The sequence below is a fragment of the Lytechinus pictus genome, chromosome 16, assembly GCF_037042905.1.
Source record: "Lytechinus pictus isolate F3 Inbred chromosome 16, Lp3.0, whole genome shotgun sequence".
In the NCBI taxonomy this organism is placed as follows: domain Eukaryota; kingdom Metazoa; phylum Echinodermata; class Echinoidea; order Temnopleuroida; family Toxopneustidae; genus Lytechinus; species Lytechinus pictus.
Genome location: NC_087260.1, coordinates 16,143,819 through 16,168,540, shown reverse-complemented (window position 1 = coordinate 16,168,540; position 24,722 = coordinate 16,143,819). Strand labels below are relative to the sequence as shown.

At 36.1% G+C, this 24,722-nt stretch overlaps 1 protein-coding gene across 1 annotated transcript; it reads left to right on the top strand.

Annotated features, from left to right (window-relative positions):
* The first annotated feature begins 889 nt into the window (after positions 1 to 889).
* On the top strand, positions 890 to 19,375 carry LOC129278737 (serine/threonine-protein phosphatase 2A regulatory subunit B'' subunit beta-like). Its single transcript, XM_064110936.1, has 10 exons — positions 890 to 986; positions 2,194 to 2,294; positions 3,053 to 3,139; positions 7,508 to 7,664; positions 8,248 to 8,299; positions 9,591 to 9,677; positions 11,864 to 12,008; positions 12,605 to 12,754; positions 13,746 to 13,870; positions 14,312 to 19,375. Exons 1-10 carry the CDS (start codon positions 890 to 892, stop codon positions 14,457 to 14,459), a joined length of 1,149 nt encoding a protein of 382 aa, XP_063967006.1. The 3' UTR covers positions 14,460 to 19,375.
* The last annotated feature ends 5,347 nt before the right edge of the window (positions 19,376 to 24,722 follow it).

The following is a 24,722-nucleotide window of genomic DNA, read 5'->3' as shown; positions in this document are numbered from 1 at the left end:
TGTGGGGGATGGGGGAGGTAGGGTGTAAAGAGTTTGTTATTAGCCGGAAGATATGTACATAGTTATTTTTACGTCGCTATGGTAACAAGAAAACTTTTGTAAATGTTGATGAAAACAATTTTGGTAGATAAGCAAGAAGAGGTTAAGATTGAAAGTGGTATGAGAGAGATAGGGGTAAGAGGGAAGGATTGAAGGAGAGTGTTGTGGGTGGAAGGGTGAGGGAAGGGAGAGGGATGAGGGAGGAAAGTGATGGGGCTAGAGAGAGGGGGAGACAGAGGGGTGAAAGGGGAGGGTATGAGGAGAACTAGGTGGATCAGGGCGAGGGGGTTATGAAGAAAGGGATGGAAATATAGAGGGGTTAAAGGGGATGAGGGTGAAGGGGTGGAGGAGAGAGATGGGTCAGAGAGGAGGGATATGGAGAGGGGATGGAAAGATAGAGGGGGTAATAGGGAGAGGGGATGAGGAAGAGAGGTTGGGGGAAGGGGTAAAAGGTTAGAGGTGGTTGAGGGTGATGGGGTGGAGGAGAGAGATGGGTCAAGGAGGAGGGATATGGAGAGGGGATGGAAAGAAAGAGGGGGTAAAAGGGGAGGGTATGAGGAGAAATGGGTGGAGGAGGCATGGGTCAGGGAGAGGGGGTTATGGAGAGATGGATGGAAAGAAAGAGGGGTGAGGGAGGAGGGATATGGAGAGGGGATGGAAAGATAGAGGGGTAAAAGGGGAGAGGGAATGAGTAAGAGAGAGGTTGGAGAGAGAAGGGGTAAAAGGTGAGAGGTGGTTGAGGGTATTGGGATGGAAGAGAGAGATGGGTCAGGGAGGAGGGATATGGAGAGGGGATGGAAAGATAGAAGGGTTAAAGCAGTGAGAGGGGCTTGAGGGTGATGGGGTGGAAATGGGTGGAGGAGGCATGGGTCAGGGAGAGGGGGTTATGGAGAGGAGATGGAAAGATAGAAGGGGTAAAAGGGGAGAGGGGATGAGGGATAGAGAGGGTATGTGAGAGGGGGTGGAGGGCGATGGGGGTTGAGGGTGATGGGGGTGGAGGGAGAGAGGGATGGAGGTAAAGAGGGATTGGGAGTAACAGAACAAGATGCATTAAAATTTCCACGGACACGGAAAGGGTCAAATGGGGGATGGAGAAAGAAAGAAAGAGATAGGTAGCAATCGTTTTGGGAAGAAGAGATGGATAGACACAATGAAAGCATATGATAGGAGCATATGAGAGAAGTGGTAAAAAAGGATATGCAGAGAGCACCCCCCCCCTCCCCCCTCCCACCCACCAGCCTTGAAAAGAGAAAGAATGAAAATGGTAACATTTATATACACTGTAGCTGCAAGTAAAAAGAGATATCTACATGTAGATTTGATACTGTTTATAAAAAGGAGGGGGTTTTTTTAGAGAAAGAGTTAAAGAAACTAAGCTAGACAAAGATAACTGGAGCAGTTCAAAGTTGAAGAGTTAAGAGAGAGTACACTGTTTAAAAAAACGTGATTTTACAGGAAAAAAAAAGATTTTGCAAAAAGCAATAACAGAATCATTCTGTAAATTCATAAAACAGGAATTTTTCTGCAATTTAACAGAACAGGTGTGTTTAAAAAGGGTGTTTTATTGAAGGAAATTTGTAAGATTCCATACACCAAATACCAATTTCCTGTAAGATTACACAATCTGGTAAGATTACAAGTGTTCTCAAGACTCTGCTGCAGGAACTTCTTTTATTTTAAAGGTCAAGTCCACCCCAGAAAAATGTTAGTTTGAATAAATAGAGAAAAATCAAACTATCAAAACGCTGAAAATTTCATCAAAATCGGATGTAAAATAAGAAAGTTATGACACTTTAAAGTTTTGCTTATTTTTTTTTTTTTTACAGATTTGACAATAAGGACCAACTTGACTGAATCATATAGTATAAAAAAATGCTCATTCATATGTTCAGGGAGGAATTGATCGTTGTTTCACTTGACAATGAGGAGAAAAATAGAATATTCTGTATATCATATATAATAAAATACAAAAGAAATAATGAGTGGATGACGTCATCAGTCTACTCATTTGCATACCCAACAGGATGTGCATATAACTGTTTTGTGAAATTAAGCAAAATTTTAAAATGTCATAACTTTCTTATTTTACATCCGATTTTGATGAAATTTTCAATGTTATGCTTGTTGGATTTTTCTCTTTTTATTCAAATCAAGGTTTTGTTGGGGTGGACTTGTCCTTTAAGGATAAATTTTCTAACAGTGTAGATGGGAGGAGAAAGCGAACAGAGAAAAAGAAATCTCAAGAAGCAAGAGTTGTAGGAAAAGAGAAAGAGAGAGAAATAAGAACGCTGTTAGAAGCTGTCTAGAAGGAAAGCAGTTTGGGTCATTTTAGCACTGAGAAAGAAATAATGGGGTGAAATTCAGGTCAGCAAAAGTGTAAATGATAGGAGATTTTGCACTTTTCTGACTTGTCGTGACTTTCTGAGTGAAGATTATTATTAAGTGTTTGTGAGAGCTGATAACTTTCAAAATACAAATACGCAATTGTTGTGGGTTAAGATATATCCACAGTGCCAGACTAAACATTGCTTTTGGATAATGGAATATTTTGGAGAAATGGAATATATATTTGACACTTCTGACATTATGTGCTTTGCTGATATGTTGTATTTAATAGGAAAGATGGTTATATTAATGTTAACCACTGATTTTTTGGGGGGTTGTTCTTTGCTCTTTTTATCCACATTTGGTGAGAATTTTAATTGAAATATTTAATATGATAGGCAAGAATAAAACAATAGTGAAATAGAAACATATCTATAACCTTGCATAGTTACTTGTATGCTTTAATTTAGAAGCCCCAGCTTTAACCGATATGAGTTACTAGTACAGTGTTAAAAAGCCACACACATGCAAAGCATAATGAAGTTATCAATTGTCTTTAATTTTTCTATGTGCCTCATTAGAAGGCAGAGAGACCTTAAGTGATTGTGCATAATTTACAAACAGCTTCATGAGACCAGCCCTTGGTAATTAGACCAATTAACAAATTGGCAATTTCTCTTTGTTCCAGGTTGTATCGAGAATATTCTACACCATCAACAGATCATGGACAGGGAGAATAACATTACCAGAACTCAGGAGGAGTAATCTACTTTCGGTAAGTCAAATCTTAACCCCGATAAGACAGGTACCGTGTTTACACGCTGCCCTGACTCGTGGTGCAGATCCGCGAGCCGGTGCAGACTCGGCTCGTGGGTTATCCTGCATCGCGTTTACAGGTTGTCCCAGCTCTCGAATCAGACTTGGTTTGCAGGGCAAAAATACAGATGTTTGCTACGCGAGCCGAGGCAAGTTAATCGCGTTTACACGCATAAAAAAAGGCGAGTCTTGCCCGTTTCACAGATCTGCACTAAGAGCCGGGGCAGCGTGTAAACACGGTAAGGGAAGGTTTATTTACCACCCGCCCCGTTAACATATTTTGTTATAAGTCAATGACATTAAAATTTGTGCTGCATTGTTCATTACAGTCTTGCCCACTCTCGAGATCCAAATTGCGACATCCATGTTCGTAGTTCCAATATTACACAACATTTTTTAGTGCAAGTCAGACCTTTTTTTTTAAATGTGATAAGGTTGTGTTTACTCCAGAGCGTAGAGTTGGACATTTGCTTTCTCAAATAAATCAGTTTTGTGTACTTAGAGAGATTTCTGAGAGAAGCAAGTTTGATTTTTTTCCCACTGTGAATTATTGCGGGTTAACTATAATAATATGCAGTAACGCTTTATACAATGTTTCTAAGCATTGCAAACTGTTACCCTAGCTTTAGCATGGCTGCCCTGATTAGGTGCTTGGGTATTCAAGGAATTCCTTCCAGCCGTTACTCATTTAATACTCCTGGGTGGAGAGTGGCAAATTGACACCTTGCCAAAGGCCATGAGTTCTGCGATGGGATTTGGACCTGGAATTTATGGTTCATGTTCTGGAGACCTGTCCACTAAGCCACAACACATGTATACTTTGGGAGATCTGTTCGGAAGTCAAATGATGTAATAATAGACTAATATTCTCTTCACAAATAAATATAAAGACGATGGTGCCTTTGGTTCAGTGTGTTATCATTTTCATTGATTATATTTTAGAAGGGGGGGAGAATGATTCCACCAGGCAATCACCTGTCGTCAAACTCCATCATGGCTACAGGAAGTCAAGGGTCAGCGGGGGTTCAGGTTATCCCTCTCTGTCCCGCAGCAAATTACGAGGCTATTTAACACTTCTTTTAATGAGTATCCTGAAGCCTGGAACGTGCACCTGTGCAACTAGCTGCAGAGTTTATCTCTCCAGAAAGCCAAACTTTGTCTGAAGTTTTTCAAAACATAGAGCTGATAAATATTGAAAATGGAATGGAGCACTTTCAGTCCCAGTCAATGCCCTCAGACCAAAATGAAGTAGATCTCTTTAAAGCTAAACTGATGTAGCTGCAGCAATTATTCAACGAGAAAAAGTAAATGAAATCAAGGTCAAATGTTACCATATCATTGTAAAACCAGGTGAGTGTTTCATAAAGCTGTTCTTAAGTTACAATCGACTTTACGAATGACTGGTGATCCTTTCTTCGGCGCTTAATCAACGTGGATGGAAATCTGGCATGTTTCATGTACCACAAGAAAGGATCTCCAGTCATTCATAAAGTCGCTGGTAACTTACAAACAGCTTTATGAAACACCCACTTGATCTAGTAAGTCTACAAACATAAAATGTTGTGAAATGATAAAATTTAAATGCTGAAATACCAGCAAACTGAATGTTGTTACTCTGGGTATAGCATAGCTTTTTTAACTTCAAGGAATAACTTCCTGCCAGGTTACCATTTTCCTCACCTAGGTTGAGTGTTGCAGATGCTGTTAAATATCAAAAGGATGCAAAAGGATAAAATTGCCACAGCAAGATTGGAACCCTGTACCTTATTATCTATCGTCCAGGGTCATATCCACTAGACCACAAAACTAATACAGAGAATTATAGACATACTAACTAAGGCCGTGTTTATGCTTCCACTTTTCAGGCCAGAATCAGCGTTTCCAAACGTGATTAGTCCAAAACACGGTTGGGTCCATGCTTACTTTCATTTAAACGCTGTTTCAAAACGCCGATCGTAAACTCACAAAAAGGTGCGTTTGTAAACGTTGTTTGACCGGAATCAGGCTTTCTGGGGAAGTATAAACAGAACCACGATCGTAAACGTGTTTAAATGACGTCATTTGGTACATGCTTCCGGTGAGATGAAAATCCGCGGGCAAATACAATCGCATTGCTCCATTGTCGCATGTTACCTCCACGAAATTACCTCTCATCTCCCTTGTTTTGCATGTATAGTACTATTACTAGTATTACTCTTCCAATTTGTCATCACGATGAACGTTGAGGGATTTACACCAAAAAAAACCCTGGAACATGAGTTATAATGAGGAGACATCGCCAGATGCCCCAGTAGCATAAACAAATAGATATTTTATTATTTTGTATAGTTAATATTCTTTATTTTTTTCTTACTATAATCCTCACCATGGTGGAAATTATATGGCTACATCAAGAAGCTCCATGCAATGACTAAAATATCGGAAATTGTTCAATGTTTATATAACAGTCGATGTACCTTCCCCATAACAACACTCGGAAAAAAAAAATCGAAAAAGGGCGCGCCCAATTTGACCTCACTTTCCTGCTCAATGAAAATTACGATGCGAAGCCGGCTGGAGATCGTGATTTGGCCTCTGAAAAGTAAGCATAAACAGCACTCCCAGAACCACGTTTACGGTCAGCGTTTTGAATCGACGTTTGAAAACGCTGATTCTGTCCTCACAATGGAAGCATAAACACACCCTTAGTCTTCCAGTATCATGGTTTTAATAATTTTGTATCATGACATTTAGTCATGATCACTGTTTTGGGAAATCTATTTTCCTGTTTTGATTTGCTTTTGTTAGTTTACAAACTGTTAACACTAAACATCAACAAGCCAGCATTTTCATACAATGTACCTTGACTTGTTTTCGGAATTGATATCTGGTATTGACACTGAGTCATTGGAATTGTTGCAATCAAAGAGGATTGACATTTTTCACATTCAAATATCAAATGATTTTGTTACAATAAGAGAAGCTTAAAAAGGGGAGTATCTATTCCCTCTAGAATCCTGTGACCTAGAAACTAGTAAAGGCAGTCTTCGTAAGCCGAGTTTGCTCCATCTTAAGATTACCAGTTGTGGTAATGATCTCAGAATAAGTTTGAACAGAATCCAATGAAATTAGTGATTGTATGTATGAATAAAATAATATGTGCCAAATGGCTCTGGAAGAAATTGTGTAATTGCTGAGAAATTAGCAAAATAAGCATGGAATTCCATCAAATGTCAGGTATTTTTCCAAGCAATATTAATACACTGTCCTGCATATGCTTTTCTGTGTTTGTGATCAACAGAATTATCGGTTTTGAGATTTCATGATTTTACAAAGATAAGTTTACATTACCGTAATGTACCGGTTCTAGATATGATAATATGGTGAAAAATGAAAATTAATCTTGATTTAAAGACTTCCTCATGAAATAATTGTTTACTGCAACTACTTTCTTTTACCTTTAAAATCCATCCAAGGTTAAAGTGCAAGTCCGTTCCAGCAAAAATTGATTTGAATGAAAAGAGAAAAATTAAAGTAACTGAAAATTTCATCAAATTCGGATGTATATTAGAATATTAGAAAGTTATGAAGTTTTAAGTTTCGCTTAATTTCACAAAACTCAGCATGCACAACCTGGTCAGTATGCAAATGAGCAGACTGATGACATCACCCACTCACTATTTATTTTGTATTTTGTTCCATGAAATATGAAGTATCTTAAATTTTTCTTATTATATTGTGAAACAAGCTTTGACTTTTCACTGAAAATATAGGATTGCCATTATTGTAACCTATTGTGATTTATAAAGACGCTTGTTGTAAAACCTGCAAATATTGAAATATTCTCATGTATTTAGATGCAAAAGATAAACTGAGTGAGTGACATCAACACTCTCATTTTCATGCTGCTATGTTGTAACATGTAACTGGGTTTTTTTTTAATAAGTGAAATTTTAATATGCGATAATTTTACATCCGAGTTTGATGAAATTCACAGCATTGTGCTTGTTTGCTTTTTCTCCTTTTAATCTACTCTTTGTTGAGGTGGACTTGCCCTTTAATCTTAAGATAATTTTCTCTTCATTTAAGCACAGCATTTAGTCAGACTTAAATCTTTATGAACCCCTTCCCCCCCAAAAAAAAAATCTGTATATATATATATATATTTGATGTGAAAACTTATGTTGACAGGTATTGAAAGATATGCCTACAATCAATCATAATATTTTGTTTGATAAAGTGCAGCAACAATTGTACAATTTAGGTCATTAATTCATAAATATAAATTGTACACTTGTAGTTTATGTTTGGATTATATACCATTTAACTTCCGATCTATTCACCCTAGGTCATTGCACTATTAGAGGAAGAAGATGACATCAATCAGATCACAGATTTCTTCTCCTACGAGCATTTCTACGTCATCTACTGTAAGTTCTGGGAGCTCGACGCGGACCATGATCTTTACATCGACAAGAAAGATCTGGCACGACATCAAGATCATGGTAAGATTGAACTCATTTCTCACGCTGGAGAAGGATTTCATGAAGCATTTTTGTTTGAGCAAATCACATGCAAGGATTTCAGTAGCTTTAACAAATATTGAAAATTCCTCATAAGAAAGATATAGTACAACATGAAGACAATGGTACGATAGGGTCGTATTGGGAAGGGTTTCAAGAAACATTTTGCTTTGAGCCAGTCAGATGCAAGGATTTCAGTAGCTTTTAATATATATTGAAATTCCTCATAAGAAATATCTAGTACAACATGAAGACAATGGTACGATGGGTATTACTGGGAATTGTTTCACAAAACATTTTGCTTTGAGCCAGTCAGATGCAATGATTTCAGTAGCTTTTAACATATACTGAAATTCCTCATAAGAAATATCTAGTACAACATGAAGACAATGGTACTATAGGGTTGTTCTGGGAAGGGTTTCAAGAAACATTTTGCTTTTAGCCAATCAGTTGCAAGGGTGTCATTAGCTTATAAAGGATAGGGTCATACTTAAGAGCATTTCATGAAACATTTTTAACCAAATGGCACATTGAAAATCAAAATATATTTTTTGCTTTATTGCAGCCATTTCTTCTCGAATGATTGACAGAATTTTTTCTCCTGGAACAGTTCTCAGGTAAGCTGGCTCTTCCGTTTGATGAAGATATTTTTTTTATAAATAACAAGTGATCTCTGAATCGATGGGTATTGAATATATTGATTCCATCAGAAAAATCCATTTACTGAGAATGCTAGAAAATCCTGTTACATGTGTAAAAACCTTGTAAAATGTTTCCAAAATAGCAAAGAGGGATTGCAAAGTGCTCTGTCCTTCTCCTCTTTCTCTGTCTTTCTGTCTGTCTCTCTATCTCTATTTCTGTCTCTCTTTTGTAATTTCCCCTCTATTTACCTATGCATGTCTCTTTCCATCTCTACTTTATTCGTTTCCCTTTCTGTCCATGTCTTCTGTGCTTTGAAATTTGTGATATTGTATTCTTTATTTTTGGAAATCACTATATTTTCTCTTATAAATTGAACCATCTTTAACTATTCTCTTCTATTGCCATTCTTTGATTCTCTTGTGTCTTACAAACTTTATCCTATTGATAAAGGGCTCATTTTGTAAAGAGTAATGTTTGACAATACGGCAACTACCATGGTATCAGGGCTCAACAATCAATCAATCAGTGGTACTGACTCTAATAGCAAAGTTGCCATCGTTTTAAAGGAAGATTATTGTGTAGTTTCATGGGGAATTTGACACCATTCAGATATAATTCACACATTTGGTCAACCATGGTAAATCAAGATTTATGACTAGTAGACGTTATGTACTGCCACTGGAAATTGCCTTATGGTCATGCAGGATTGGTCGAAGAATTTCTCTTGGCACACCAAGTTCGCTTTCCCCCAAAGATGTTTCTGTTACAGGTATTTCCAATACTTTTCACAAAGTCTGGGGTCAGCACATAATAATTCACTTCACATGAAAACTTATACCTGTCTGATGTTAAGTCTTGCTATGAAATAGGAGCAGTATTGGGCCAGTATTTAGTTCGATACCAAAGCCAGAATTTTTTTTTTCAATCGAAGTCATACGCCAGCTGCCTACCAGACTTAAGTCTGGCTTGCGTGCAATTTACAAACTTGATACGTGCAGTCAAACATTCTGCACACAGATGGATTCATACATTGCTCGTTATTTGGTCCAAAATTTACGACGTTACAATGGTTATTAGCTAGTATTTCGCTTAAATTTGGCTTGATAAAGTAAAATACTTAGATGTGAATACAAATACGAGTTAAAGCATTTTGCTTAGCCAAGTAAATACTAAGTAAAATACTTAACAAAATTAATAATAGTTTGAATACCAGTCCAGGTCTTTACAAAATTGTCATTTTTCTTGTCTTCTCTTTTCCTCTTACAGCCCTGCATCCGTCAGAGAAGGTCGGATGAGCTACAATGAATTTGTTTCTTTTCTTTTATCAGAGGAAGACAAAAAACAACCAATCAGGTACTTAGACCCACTAGACATTCATAAACATTGGAGTTGTTTGTTGATAAAATCATGTCATCCAGCCAGTGAAATAATGACATAGCCAACTTTAAAAAGTGCACAGTAATCAACATGATAAAATTTTACGAAATTGCATAGGAATCATGAAAATTCAATTATCCAGGAATACCAAAAATTTAACACGGATGAACTACAGTCTACTGAAGTATAGAACTAGAATTAGAATGTTTAAATTTATGGGATATAAACTACAGTCTACTGAAGTATAGAACTAGAATTAGAATGTTTAAATTTATGGGATATTATAGTGTGATTGTAAATACCGGGTTAATTTGCAAATTTGAATGTAAATCATTCAGCAAAACAAGTAAATATTTTCAATAGTTCACTAATTATGCAAATAGGCTTATATAATGAATGTTGACAATTTAAATCTGATTAATCAATATAAGTTTACAAAAAAAAAATTAGCAACAATTTCAGATCAGTTCTCCTCTCCCCCCCCCCCCCTCCCCCCCCCAAAAAAAAGGTCCAAGTATAGGGATATTTGTTGCGTTTGGCTTCAAGTATATTTTGGTTCCCTCTTGAATGCCACACTTTTATGCAGGGTAAAACAACCCACATAATTTTGAAGTTTTTAGATCCCCCTTCCTACCTTTCCTTCCTTTTACTGAGAGGAAGGGGGGGGGGTGATATTGAAAAATGACCTTCCTTTTGCAGGTTGAAAAAATCAAATTGTCATGAGATAGTGGAAAAACAGATGGGTGTCATATTCAAATGTCAAGTAGTTCTATAACATACAGGTTTGACAAACACATGTTTTGAATTTTTGAGACACCCTCCCCTTCCATTTCCTGGGATGGGGGGGGGGGGAAGGGGTATTGAAATAAATGGCATTACCTTTGCAGGTTGATCACATTAATTTGTAATGAGCATCAGATAATGGAAAAGCCAATGTGTTTCATTTTCAAATTTCAAATAGATTCATTCAGGTATTGACAACTCCACTTTGCATACAATACAAAGCTAAATATCAACACCAAATGTTTGTGGGAGTGGTATAATTGAAGTCATAATACTGAACAAATTGGGTTGAATGACCAGAACTCTGGGGAAAATGGTGTCAAAGATGCCCCTTTATCTAGTTTCTCGGTTTGATACGGCAAATGTTGCCATCATAGAGTAAAAAAGTTACTATTTCAGATAAGCTGATATTTCTTATTTTGATTTGTAAAAAACAAATTATTATTTTGGCTTATTACAGAGAACCTTGCGTAGGGACTTAGTATTGGTTTTGAGGTGGATGGTCACATTTAATAACATTATGTAATGTTGATAATAATTTCAATCTTACTTATATCCCATCTTACACTTACTTTTATATCAGAAGTCTGTAATGGCTCTCCCATAATGCAACATAATTACCCTGGCTTTTCTTAGCAGAGTAGCTATTATTAGAGTGAGTAAGGGCAAGTTGTGTGAGTGCAAGGTTAATTAGACCACCCTCATAATCAATTAATAAACCAGCTTTAAAATTCTGATTACCACGGAACAATTTCATGAAGTCATGTATGTTGTCCAATCCTCTATATGTGGGACAGTCCTGAAATCATTCCTCTTTGTATGAAAGTTGTAAAGTTCCCACATTTTCTTGACTTACGCAGTTCACGAAGTGAAGTTGAAAACAAGAAAAGTGGGAGTTGGATATAAAAAAAAGGATGAATATTTAATGGAATTACCCAACTACTAAATAATAATAAAAAGCAATATGCAACATTTATGTAGCGCTCAATAGAAAGTTTCTAAGAACTATACAGAAAACTTTCATCAGTTGTGGATGATTAATTAAATAAATTCAACCAACCTTTAATTTATACGGGGCGAGCTTTCGTCCACTCCTATTGACTTTCTCAAGCCAACTGATCAGTTGGCTTGAGAAAAGTTCCTAAGAACTGCATAGAACACCAGCTGTAGCACAGCTACTCTGATCGGGCGCTCGAGTACCCAAGGATTTTTTTCCTCCCAGCTTCCCACTTACTACACCTCAGTGGAGAGTGGCAAATAAAGATAACACCTTGCCTAATGATGCGATGGATAATACTGATACTTTCCCTCCCTTCCACTCCACCACCTTACTGCCATTTGACTATTTAACAAATCTTTGTTTTTATTTTGATTCACAGTATAGAGTACTGGTTCCGATGCATGGATCTGGACGGGGATGGACTCCTCTCAATGTTTGAGCTGGAGTTCTTCTACGAGGAGCAACTCAACAAGATGGAGAGCCTTGGTATTGAGACCCTGCCGTTTGAAGACTGTTTATGTCAGGTATGTCTGTCCTTGACAACAGAGGGAGCTCTTCATTTAATTTCAGACTGGTATTGATGATGATGATGATTGTTGAGAGTGAAGTCATCGAAACTCATTTGTTATTGTTGTGGTAGAGTCCCAAGAGCAATCCTTTGCAGTGGACAACACAGAAGTGAAAATATTGGACTATATGCAAATTGTCAGCCTAATCATTCAGCTATTATCAAAACTAAAATCAATATAATGAAATTTGGTGAAAGATTGTTGGCAGAAGAAAATTTTCATGCTATTCTCACTAAATATCATGAAAATAATCTGAAAGCGCAGAATCTTTTTCTTTTTTATTTTCCACAGCTAAGAGTATGACAATCAAGTCGACCCCATTAAAGTGCCATTGCACGTATAGTATGTAAATGCATAATATCTCACCCAGTTTCACGCACTGCCTGACCATGATCTGGCCAATGCAATTAGGTAATACTACACTAACCTGTTACTGGGAATTTAAGTATCTATTTTAAAGTCATACTTAAGTCTATCTGCAACTATTTTAATTCTGAAGTATTGTTTGATAATCATTTCATAATATTACTCTTTTTTATGGCTCTCGATAGCTACTAGATTTGGTGAAACCTAAGAATCCAGACTTCATAACATTGCATGATCTCAAGAACTGCAAGCTGGCTTACATCTTCTTTGATACGCTCTTTAACCTGGAGAAATTCTTGGAACACGAGCAGAGGGATCCCTTCGCAAGCAATAGGGTAAGCTTGTAGACGATTAAGGGACTTCTCACACTTGGATTTTTTAGCCAGGATATATGCCTTGCACAATTGACAAACCATTTCACCAAAAGGAGAGTTCATCCTAACCTGAAAATAAGTTTACAAAAAGAATTAGTGGTGAAGGTTTGAGGGAAATCCATCAAAGATGAAGAGAGTATGAGAGTGTGGGCTGGTCGTGGTCTAGTGGTTCTGACTCTCGCCTTTCAAACAGAGGGTCGTGGGTTCGAATCCTAGCCATGGCGTGTTTTCCTTCAGCAAGAAATTTATCCACACTGTGCTGCACTCGACCCAGGTGAGGTGAATGGGTACCCGGTAGGAAGAAATTCCTTGAATGCTCGAGAGCTCGAGATTTTTCGTGTGAAACGCTCGATTACGCACGCAAACAGTCGAAACACATCTCTTCAACTACACAAATTACTACTTTCAATCTTAATGACACAACAGACAATTTTTACAAAACATTCACTGTCACCTACATAGGCAAAATTATAAGGAAATGGAGACTGGTTAGAAAACGATGCATTTTGCAACATTTCACTTGTGACTTTGCCTTATATTTAGGGTAACTGCACGTTCCATGATTATGAAATCACATCAAAATTCACATTGTAAAGAGAAATAATGAAGCTTTCTGATGATACCATATTCACATATGATGATGACACACCAATACCGCTTTCAGTAATTTGCTGGTCCAGACCAGGTCTGTGCTAATTCGTAAAATTTTGAGTTCATGAATGCCCGGGCTATTTTGGTGCTGCTTTTATCAACACCAGACCAGCAACATCGTAAAAGCGTACAAAGCGCGGATCTGTTACAGTTACTATAATGCAGACTATTTTAGCGCAAGCATGGTGAAGACAAACAAAATCATGAGTTACTGAAAACGGTATAGGAAATTTATTACACCCTCAAACTTGAGTTGCAGAACATTTTTTAAGGGCTTATAATCATCTTTTTTTTTCTGCAGGATTATGAGACCGAGGGTCCGGAGCCAACAGACTGGGAGAAGTATGCTGCCGAGGAATACGAGATGCTGGTAGCGGAGGAGGGAGGACAGGATACACAACAACACTCACAGCAGGAGGATGACTGGTGAGTTTCAGGCAAACCCCCTTGACATCTTCAATTTTATTCATCATTTTGAAAATCTTTGTATTTCATTTAAGTAGACAAAGTAAACAAAACCTGGAATTTGTGTAGCACCATTATCTAGTTACCTTATCAGAGGAGGTAATGAGACTAATTGGCTATTTCAAGAAACTTACGGTCAGTTACTTCAATTTGGGATCCCCAAATCAATGATACTGTATGTCTTGCAATTAATCGCACATTTGCAATTTATTGCTTATCTGTTTCTTACAGTAAGGAGTGTAAACTGTCAAATTGCAGTGCTGTGTATGTATTATTATTTTTCTTATCATTTTGTAAGTGAAAAATTTGAAATGTGTGTTCAAGTGAAAACAAAATTTATAAGTCATCATCATTGTAACTGCCTGCATCTTATTGTGATTATCTTCTTAATTTTCCGTACAGTGACTACGCGGACGACTTTGAGCCTGAGGATGACATTATCACCATCGACCTTCGGCAGAAGGCCACCATTTCCGAGCCAGGGGTGGAGCCACCACAGAGGAACAAGTGGATCGGGGAAGGGGGCGACGACTCGGGCAAGGGGTTATGACGATCGCCCCCAGACAGTGTGATTCTGTAGCCTTGATGTATCTTCATGTAATAAAGAGCTCTGGTTTTAGGTCTTTTCCAGATGGCCCCATCCCTAGTGAATGGTCACCTCTGAATACGGCACCACAAAAGTCAGTGCCACGTTTGGTCACGTCTTTTAACAAGAATTATATGAGCTGTGTCATCAACATTTGAAGTCTGAAAAGTTGCCAAGACCTGACAACCTTCCTTGCTTTTGGATGGCTAAGATGTCCATGTGTCTAGCTGTTAGTCTGCTAACAACCATCCTATGATCTTATGGAATTACTATAAAAAAAGTGACTGAGATCGAGATAAAATGGCCTGAAGTTCATTAACTATTATAATTGTGGTCAAAGTTGAAGTGTTGTGTAGCTGTTCTGACTCTCGCCTTTTCCACTACTTGAGGTTCCTCATGCTCATGGGCATATCCTGTTAATAGGGTCCTGAGCCAACAGACTAGGAGAATTATGCCGTTACGGAATGTAAGATATAGTGGAAGTATCGTGGTGGAGTGGTTCAGACTCTTGCCTTGCAATCATTGGGTCATGTATTTGAATCCCACTGCAACCTCGCTTCCTGTGGCAAGGTGTTAATCCACACTTTGCCTCTCTCCACCCAGGTGTTCAATGGGTACCCGGGAGGATTGCGAAAACCTATGTAAGTATGCCTAGCAATCCAGTCTTGGAACGGTTGTTGGAATGCTCCCCAGGGAGTGGAGAAAGTGCATATCTTGTGAGCAGGCATGCAAGAGTCCAGTGATCCGGGTAATAATTTTGTAAAGTGCGTAGAGACATCACTAATGTATAATGCAGAATATTATTGTTATTAAAATACAAAAATGAATATGAATTTTTAAACTCTTGACTAGTATAAGTAGTATAACTAGTATTCCTTTGAATAGATTGCTTCCTGTAGATAACCTATCTGCAGTGAATATCATGCCTATATTGTGTCTTGTGGGCTTCATCTCAATATGCATAACTGTAATTTGCAATAATTTCTGATTTGGAATCAGTTGTATGCAGGTAATGATGTTTCAAACAGTAATCCATATGGATTAATTCCATGGATATTCTTTGCAATTGATATCAAATATCAATTACAAATTTTTGATTGATAGATCAATTTTCGTTAAAGCAAATCAATTGATGCTTTCAGTGCCTAGAGCGTAAATGCCCTCCACCCCCCCCCCCCTTTGATTGGAGAGAGTGTATACATTGTGTGCAGGCAAGCCAGAACTCAATGACGGGTAATGATACGTCTGTAAAGTGCTTTGAGATATCGTTACAATCCAAGTTTGTAAGCAGAATATTAAGATCCTTAGTTTAGATACCATTTTCACGACAGTAGAGACAGTAGTGTAGTAACTTGCATTTCTTTTTTTAATACCAAGACTACTATCATAGTTTGATGCTTCTATATACTTTAGATGCTGCACTCATACAAGTTGGTCAGTATTAAATAACAGTCTAGCTCTCTTTTGAACAACTAGAGATTGGTATTCTATCATGTTGCGGCTTGCTTCTATTATTTTTGTTCTGCTATTCAGTATTTCTCAGAAATCTTTTTGATACCTCTGTAGCCTTATTCCAGCTTGAGTTTTGAAGATGCATACTTCATTGGTGTAGGGATGCCACTTTACAAAACTGATTTAGAAGATCGCTTTGTTTAAGCGTTCCCATCATAATCTCTGAACTAGTTAAAGGTAAAAGAAAGTAGTTGCAGCAAACAATTATTTCATGAGAAAGTGTTGAAAATCAAGGTTAATTGCCACAATAGCATAGATCTAGATCTGGTACATTGAAATAAACTTATCTTTGTGAAATCATGAAATTTAGCTGAAAACCAATAATTCTGATGATCACTGACACAAACATGCATATGTGGGACAATGTATTAATATGACTTGGAAAAATACCTGACGTTTTATGGAATTCCGTGCATATTTCGCTCCTTTCTCAGCAATTACTAATTTTTTCCAAGAGTCATATGGCACATATTTCTTATTTATACATTCAAACATTATAATCTGTTCGAAATCATTTTGAGATCGTTACCACAACTGGCATTTATCTATAAGATTTCCAGGACCACTTATAATCATTTCTAGGATTGCTTGGAGTGTTCTACTTCAGGTTAAACTGCTTTCCACTAAACTAGTTTAAGAATGTGGATGAGTACAGGTTCTTACTTTACTTGTCTTTTTATATTATTGAGAATTTCAATGAATTTTGTAGACTTGCATAATTTGGATGTTGTATTTGTCAAGGTGATGATGCAGTGATTCTAGCTGCACATTGAAAGCAATAGATGTCTGAGCTTCATATGAACAAATTAAAATGAACTTTGTTGTGAAGATATAAAGTTTGAATGTCTTGCAGTATTCCCCTCCCCCCCCCCCCCTCCTCTCTCTCCCTCTCTCTCTGTTTACAATCTTCATCAACAGTTTTCTACAATGTAATAATTAAATCCTTACCTAAGTATTATAGGAAGAAGGGGGAAAAAATCATTCTCAAGAGAGGGCGCTGAATTAGATTTAATCACCAACTTCAAATTTTGACAAAGAATAAATTGATGGAAAATTATATCATAACTATTTGAATTTTAGAATATTTAATCCAGTGTTTTCAAATTATCGAATCTATACCCAAACGTAAGACATGGGGTGGTTCTCCCCTCCCCTCAGATTTTTTTCAAACGTGCTCGTACTCAGAAATTTGTCTAGTAACAGTAGTTTGTATTTCTTTAAGAGCTCAATGGGTCATGTGCACTTATTCTGTTGTGTATATGGAGGTCAAACTATTCTTTCTGGTTTAAACCTCATTCATTAATTCTGGCCATGTATTCTATGTTCTTTTAGTGTCATTTTTCTAAAGCAATACACCAAGGGACTTTGAAAGTCATCTGTACTTTTACTATGTACAGCTTTATCATACACAGCTAGAGAATGATGCATTTTATTACAGTGGCGGATCCAGGCGGGGCGCAAGGGTCACACACCCCCTTTATATTTTGAAAATTACCCATTTAATATGCATATTTATAGCAAAATCTGAAGAAATTGTCTATGCCTCCACTATTTTGCTCTTTGCAGTTGTATATTGTATTGGAGTTATTGAAAATTAATAAAATACATTTTAAAGAAAAAATACAAATTGCTCTTTGCGCCCCCTTTGTTTCGAAATCCTTGATCCGCCACTGCATATGTAATAATTGTTGCCATTTTAGAGCTGGGTTTGTGAAGCAATCCGCCATGATGCTAATAATCAGAATGTTCAGTAATACTGTCTTTATCTATAGGTGTATTTCTAACAATATTTGTCTGTATATTTTGCTCTACAAAGCTATCTCAATTCAATTTGAATTATACAATGAATTTGCTGTAGTACTACTTATATTGACTCTTTAGGATGTGTCAAGAATTATAAGTGCACTTCTTTCTCTTCTTTTTGCAAGGAGTTTTTTTTTGTAAAATTTATATTCAGGATGCCTTATTGATAGTCTAATATTTATTGTAATAGTTGTCTATTATAGGAATTAATTATTTGTGAGATTATTTATTATGTACAGGGGATAGATATTTATGTGTATAAGAAGGAATATGAATTATATGAGAGTTAGCAGGCCTGGCATAGTGTCTCAACATTCAAATGAAATGTGATATTGATTATGGACTATATGTAACAAGTGTCATGATGATTAAATTGTGTTTAATTTGACTGATGGATTTATCATGATTTCAAGCATGCGTGTAGTTCAAATGGCAATGTAATTCTTTGATTTATGACTTGAATGCGAATGTGCACTTCAGATTCTCCAATACAAATGAGTATGTTTATTCTTTGAATGCGTAATCACAGTAAAAGTAACAATTATATTCCAATCTACTTTTGGAATTATATTTTCCTCTGTAGTAATTGCTTGTGGGAAAATTTAAATGTGAACTTCGTATTAATTGATTATATTTCTCTTTTCCATTCTCAATTTTAAAATCTCAAATGATCCCCCACAAAAGATAATGTATTGTAAATGTTTTTCTAGCAAATATGCTTAAAAATAGCATCTCCACATGAACCTTATACATGTATGTAAGGCATTTAATGATGTCATAACAAAGCCCCCTCAAAAAAAAGTAGACCTTATAATCTGTTAACTTGTTTGATGTTTCAATAGCAGTCCAATCATATTTATAAAATAATATCAGCTTATATGGTGATATCTACATCAGATCTAAATAATTAGATTCATGGAATAGTTGATGTACCACTTGCCTTGATTTTTAAAGCTAGGAAAGGAGTAACTAACGGCATAAATATTAATGGCCTGCAATTACTTCAGAAAGTATTTGAATGTATGAATACATTATGTGATACATTTTGTGATATTATAATTATGTGTGTTATTTTAATGAACCAAACTTTATTTCCGGGGCGATTTTAGTATGTTACATACATGGATCCAGGAGTTTGGATACAGGGGGCATGTGCCACCCCCCCCCCCCCCTACTGTAGGCAAAATTTACAATGTGCCCCTCCCCCACCCCAGAACTTTTGTTATATTTTTTTATTAGTTGCCTCCCATTTTGAAGTGAAAGAATCCCACTTTTTTGCAAATTAGATTATCCTGAAAAAAATAACCTATTTTGAATGCAAAACTTTTTTTCACAATTTTATGTGCTCCATCTCCGACATCATGGATACGCCCCTGTTTTGGTATCGTTTCAAGAGTTGGTAGTTTTTGGTTGAAGAGATGATAGGGGTGTAAAGGTCTTAATATTTAGTGTGCTTGATTTATCAATCATTTTTATGTTGATTCTCTGGGAGATCAATTGAAAAGGAAAATAGATTTTCTGCAAAAAAAAGTTATTATTAAAAAAGAAGATATTTGCAATCCTAATTGCCAAAGTTTAAATTCTGGTTATTTGTGGCGGATACTCACTCATCTTGGAATGGAGAATGGTGGAGGATGAGAGCAAGGGGGGAAATCTCTCCCCAAAGGAAGGGAGGACCAGAGGCTGGAAAATTTGACAAGCAAAAAAAAAAAAAAGGGTTATCACCCCAAATGTCCGGTCATCTCGACCAAAATTAATTTGACAAGCAAAAAAAAAAAGACAAAAAATAGTAGGAGGGGCATTTGATATTGTGCCCCCCTACTATTTTGGGTAGGGGGTCCCTGTTCCCCCCCCCCCCCCCCGGATTTCCGTCCATGGATGAGAGTGGAGAAAAGAGAAAGAGATAGAGATGAGATGGGAAAGTAGACATCAGTGGGTGTAACAGGAGGGGGAGGGGCGTAGAGTTTGCAATGGACCAGCCCCAGCCTATTTTTTTTTCTTGAAATATACTTATTACTGCCCATTTTCAAAATTCCCACACAAAATATACACCAATCTGTTATCAGCTGTTCTTGAACGATCGATTATTAGTATCTTTGAACCCCCTCCAAAAAGAAGAATTAATGCGTGCAATCATGAGACCGGTAAAAATAAAGGGATAAGAAGAGAGAGTTTGGTGATGGAAAAGATGAAGAGTAGAGCTGGATCGTTAGGAAATAATAAAAGGATGAGAACATTTGATACTGGGGGGGGGGGCAGTGCCACAGTGGATTCAAAGGGTGACCCCCCCCCCCCCTTCCTATGATTTTCAATGTAGTGAAAAGGAGAGAACGGGATAATGAAGAAAGATGAGTGTAAAAAGGAAAGATGTGAGCCATTTACGGTACACTATAATAATACCCCTATAATTCAGTTTAGAAAAATATGACGTCATCTGTAGATCGTCTCCCCCCCCCCCCCACCCACCCTTGCTCCAGGATATACTCAAGGATTTCTTTGTTGGTATTTAATTTTGAAATCCATATATAGAATAGAATCTCTTTGGGGCGGCGTTTCCTTGAAAAAAGGTGTTACCGCTGCTACAAATCCCCGGGCAATATGCCAATGAAAGTGTAAAAAAGGGGAGAAACGACATTTTAAATGTTTTTCAGTGGGTTCAGTTTCCCTCAATTTTATTTCCTAATATGCGCTATGGATATTTCAAATACATAAATGAAATATGGAGAATGTGCTATACTAAAAATGTGAACAAAATGGAAAAGGAAAGATAAATGATCAACAAACGAATAATATAATGAGAGGGGGCAAAAATACATTCACAAAGGGCACGCAACTCTTTGAATCGCGAAACAAACTTATTTGTCCTTGTTCGTCTTTTCTTTACAAGCACTGAAGCACCTCATTGATAGAAAATCGAACACTCGATTCCCAGTTGATATACGTACGCACCGGCCTGCCTGTCCGAGCGAATCTTTGTCTATAAACCCGACGGTAAAGCATAAAAATGACAAAATTTAAGGGGATGGTCCAGGCTGGAAATATTTATATCTCAATAAATAGAGTAAAATTCACAAAGCAAGTGCTGAAAATTTGATCAAAATCGGATAACAAATAACAAAGTTATTGAATTCAAAATTTTTGCTTTATTCCGGTCAAACAGTTCTAGGCATGTCTTTATGAATATTCATTAGGTGGGTTGATGATGTCATATCCCCACTTGTTCTTTTGTATTTAATTATGTGAAATTAGGTTCATTCAGAATTTTTCTACGGAACTAAAACAATTGGATTGACAACTGATTAAGTGCATTAGTTATTCACTGCCGCCACTTGTTTCATCATAATGGAGACACATCATTTACACATGTATGAAAAAAATGAAACATTTATGATTTCATGTAATAACGGGTAATAACACTAGAAAAGGGAAAGTAGTGATGTGACATCATGAGCCCACCTAATGAATATTCATGACGATGTGCATATAACTGTTTTCACAAAATATTGATAAATTTTAAAATTCAATAACTTCGTTATTTGTTATCCGATTTTGATGAAATTTTCAGCATTTTGCTTTGTGAATTTTACTCTATTTATTTAGATATAAATATTTTCAGCCCGGACCACCCCTTTAAATGTCATGTCCACCCCAGAAAAATGTAGATTTGAATAAATAGAGAAAAATCAAACTAGCATAATGCTGAAAATTACATCAAAATTTTGCTTTATTCCGGTCAAACAGTATATCCCCACTTGTTCTGTTTTATTTTATTATATGAAAGTAGGTTTATTCAGAACTGTTTTCACAAAATATTGATAAACTTTAAAATTCAATAACTTCGTTAATTGTTATCCGATTTTGATGAAATTTTCAGCATTTTGCTTTGTGATTTAGATATAGATATTTCCAGCCCGGATCATCCCTTTAATAATTCGGTTGTCTCAAACCATACCATAGGTTAAGGATGGTATTGAGTTTCTGCATGGTCAGATGTAGGCACCCCTATACTTCATTTATTTGACTATAATTATAAAATAATTATATTTGATCGGGGATATGACTTTCATGCAGGCTTTAGTTGGTGTTCGGACTCATTTCGTTTTTAACTTATTTCCTCACTCTCATATTTTTTATTGTATGGACGTATGATATATCAAATTTCCGTAATAGTAAATATGTGGGATTGAAAAGGATTTGGTTATGATTATTGATATAAAAAATCCAACGTGTGTGTTTTTTTATGGCAATCGCATTGAACTTATACTTCAAACCTTACAGAGAATGTTTATTGGGCGCTTTAGGAGGGTGTTTAATAACGCGCGGTTGGGCTGACTAGTTTAATGAATCCATTAAAAATATCAGGCAAGAGCACGATAAGCTCTTTTAAAGGACAAATATAGGACAAATATTTATGGAGATTGGTAGATTTTACGATTTTGACGAATTTGTGCACCAAATACTTGTTATGGTTCAAAATGCCCTCCTGACAAGTTTGATCAGTGCCCCCCCCCCCCCCACAATTCAGAATCAATCCCGGTCGCTAGAACCTCACAAAATATATAGTCTTCAACTATGATCGTGTGATATGAAGAAATATTATTCATCCTCCAATAAAACTGTAAATAGGAATATGAGGAAAAATTGAGAGAAAATGAATAAGATGGGGATGGTATATATATTTATCAAGATTATAGGAGGGGCAAGACGACACCGGTCATGACGTCATCTGTTTTGTTAATTGAATAAAAGGGGAATTAAAACTTTTTTTTTATACACTTCTCTTTCTTTGTTTCCCTCTAAGCACTGTTTTCTTCTTTTATTGTTCCCTTTTTTTTCAATCTGACTTGAAAAACTATGAGGGCCGTCACCCCTGAACAACCACCGAGGTTAAAAAAAAATACACCGTACAAAGATTCTCGATCTGCGAGAAAAGGCCTGCGGAAGAATTCCTGTAATATAGATATGTGATATAAATAATAAATCTCCTTTTATACGTACATTATACGCATAAAAGGAGATTTATTGCTTTTCTTTTATATTTACATTTTCAAAAAACAGATCAATCATCATCAAATTTGTCTTATCAACAATGAATCAAATGTATGAATGTACCTACCTAGACTCCCAGGGCGCAATGTATATTTGCCAAGCAAAGAAAATGTGAAAAATGAGTCACATGCTTCAATAAGCATAATCCGGAGACATCTGTACTCCGATGTTATTTTTTATTTTAAATGATTATTCTATTCCGATTGCCAGGTGTTTTACCCATCATTTTACCGTGCAAAACATCTGCAGTTTTCAATAAATCTAAATATCAAATGATTATCTCACAAATTGCAGGTACACGTATTTTTCAACATAAATCGCAAGCCTGTTTTATAATCTATAGTGGGTTGAAATTATTTTTAGAGCAGTGAGATTAAAAGGCGTTCTTATTTTTTTTCCAAAGACAAATTTATGGTTTATCTCCAATGTGTTCGGGAGTTTCCGTTTTCAGAAACAGAAGACATTTTCAGTCCAAATCTCGATATCGTAGTGGAGAATCGAAATGCAAATATTTGTAAAGTTTATTTATTTTCAAGTTTATCTTCATTTAATCTGTATTTGGTTTACTGGCCATTTTGTTAAGAATTATCTCGTTACATTGTATTATATGTGTATGGTCCTTATAAAAAAAATTAATCAATACCATGACCACCCGTGTAAACAAGACAAACAAATAAATAAATAATAATAACAAACATTCGGCATGTGAATACATTCAGTATTCTAGACGAATCACAAGACTAGTTCAGTCAAGACATAAAATGAACATAAACATCAAGAAATCTTGTCATAATTTTCTGCATGAATATCAGCAGAGTTTTATTTATTCAAATTCAAACACAGAGAGACGAAACGCCTATAACATACTAGCAAGTAGTACAAATAACTTTACAAATTCTACAAATTAATGCGCTATAATTCAAATTAAAGAGGCTTAGCCAAATTCACATTTTTAGAGGTTCGAACGAACTTGAAATTGTATACCATACAAAAAATATTTCAATAATAACAATTTGGACATTTATTCACAGAGGTCACACACAATGTTTTAACAAGGAATAGTTTCAAATGATTACGAATAGAGCAAATGCTTCAATTTATTTTCTCCGCCTGTTACATGTATATGAATTATTTTTAAAAGAAAAGGGTCATATGAATTTCATGATTGCTTGCAAATGGCAACCAATGTTATCAATGTGAATCAATCGCATGAACAGTTGATGAGTTTCGTGTAACATGACCCTCATAAAGACACTCGCCCCAAAATGAGATAAAGATGTGTCAATTTCAATATCGCGGGGAATATACCCCCAAAGTTATAGCATTTATAAAATTTGATATTTTTTTCAAGTTATGGCGGGAAAGTACAATTTTATGCCATGAGAAATACTAAGGGATCATTTAAGTTTGATTTTGGTCCGAAAAAGATATGGAATTATAGAAAGGGTATTCCATTACATGATAAAGTTGGGATTTCAGAATATCGGCAGCAGAATATTAATTAGTATATATTACGTCAAAAAATCCTTACAATTCCTTATAAAAAACATCAACAATTAGTAAATTCAAGAAATCAAATTTGAAGATAAAAATTCAATTAGAAATATGCAAGATTTCTTCCTAATTAATCTGAATATCGAAACCATGATTTTTAAAATCAAACGCTAAGGAAAAGAAATGCAAAAAAAGTATTTCAAAGTAAAACTATTTTTTATAGGAATATCACTATGCCTAAAGCTAAAGCTTTGCTTAAAATTGGTCATCTCTCCCTTCTTGTATATTTTCCAACAATAATAATCAATCTGATAATGATGATCTTGGTGATTTAAGTCTCCTATCCTACTTACGTACAATTGGTAACAG

Bases quoted from the DNA above. Each gene is read 5' to 3' on its own strand.
- LOC129278737 (XM_064110936.1), top strand. From the start codon at position 890: ATGGGTGGAGGAGGCATGGGTCAGGGAGAGGGGGTTATGGAGAGGAGA. The intron at 12,009-12,604 runs GTATGTCTGTCC...GGCTCTCGATAG, and splicing joins TTGAAGACTGTTTATGTCAG to CTACTAGATTTGGTGAAACC. The intron at 13,871-14,311 runs GTGAGTTTCAGG...TTTTCCGTACAG, and splicing joins TCACAGCAGGAGGATGACTG to TGACTACGCGGACGACTTTG.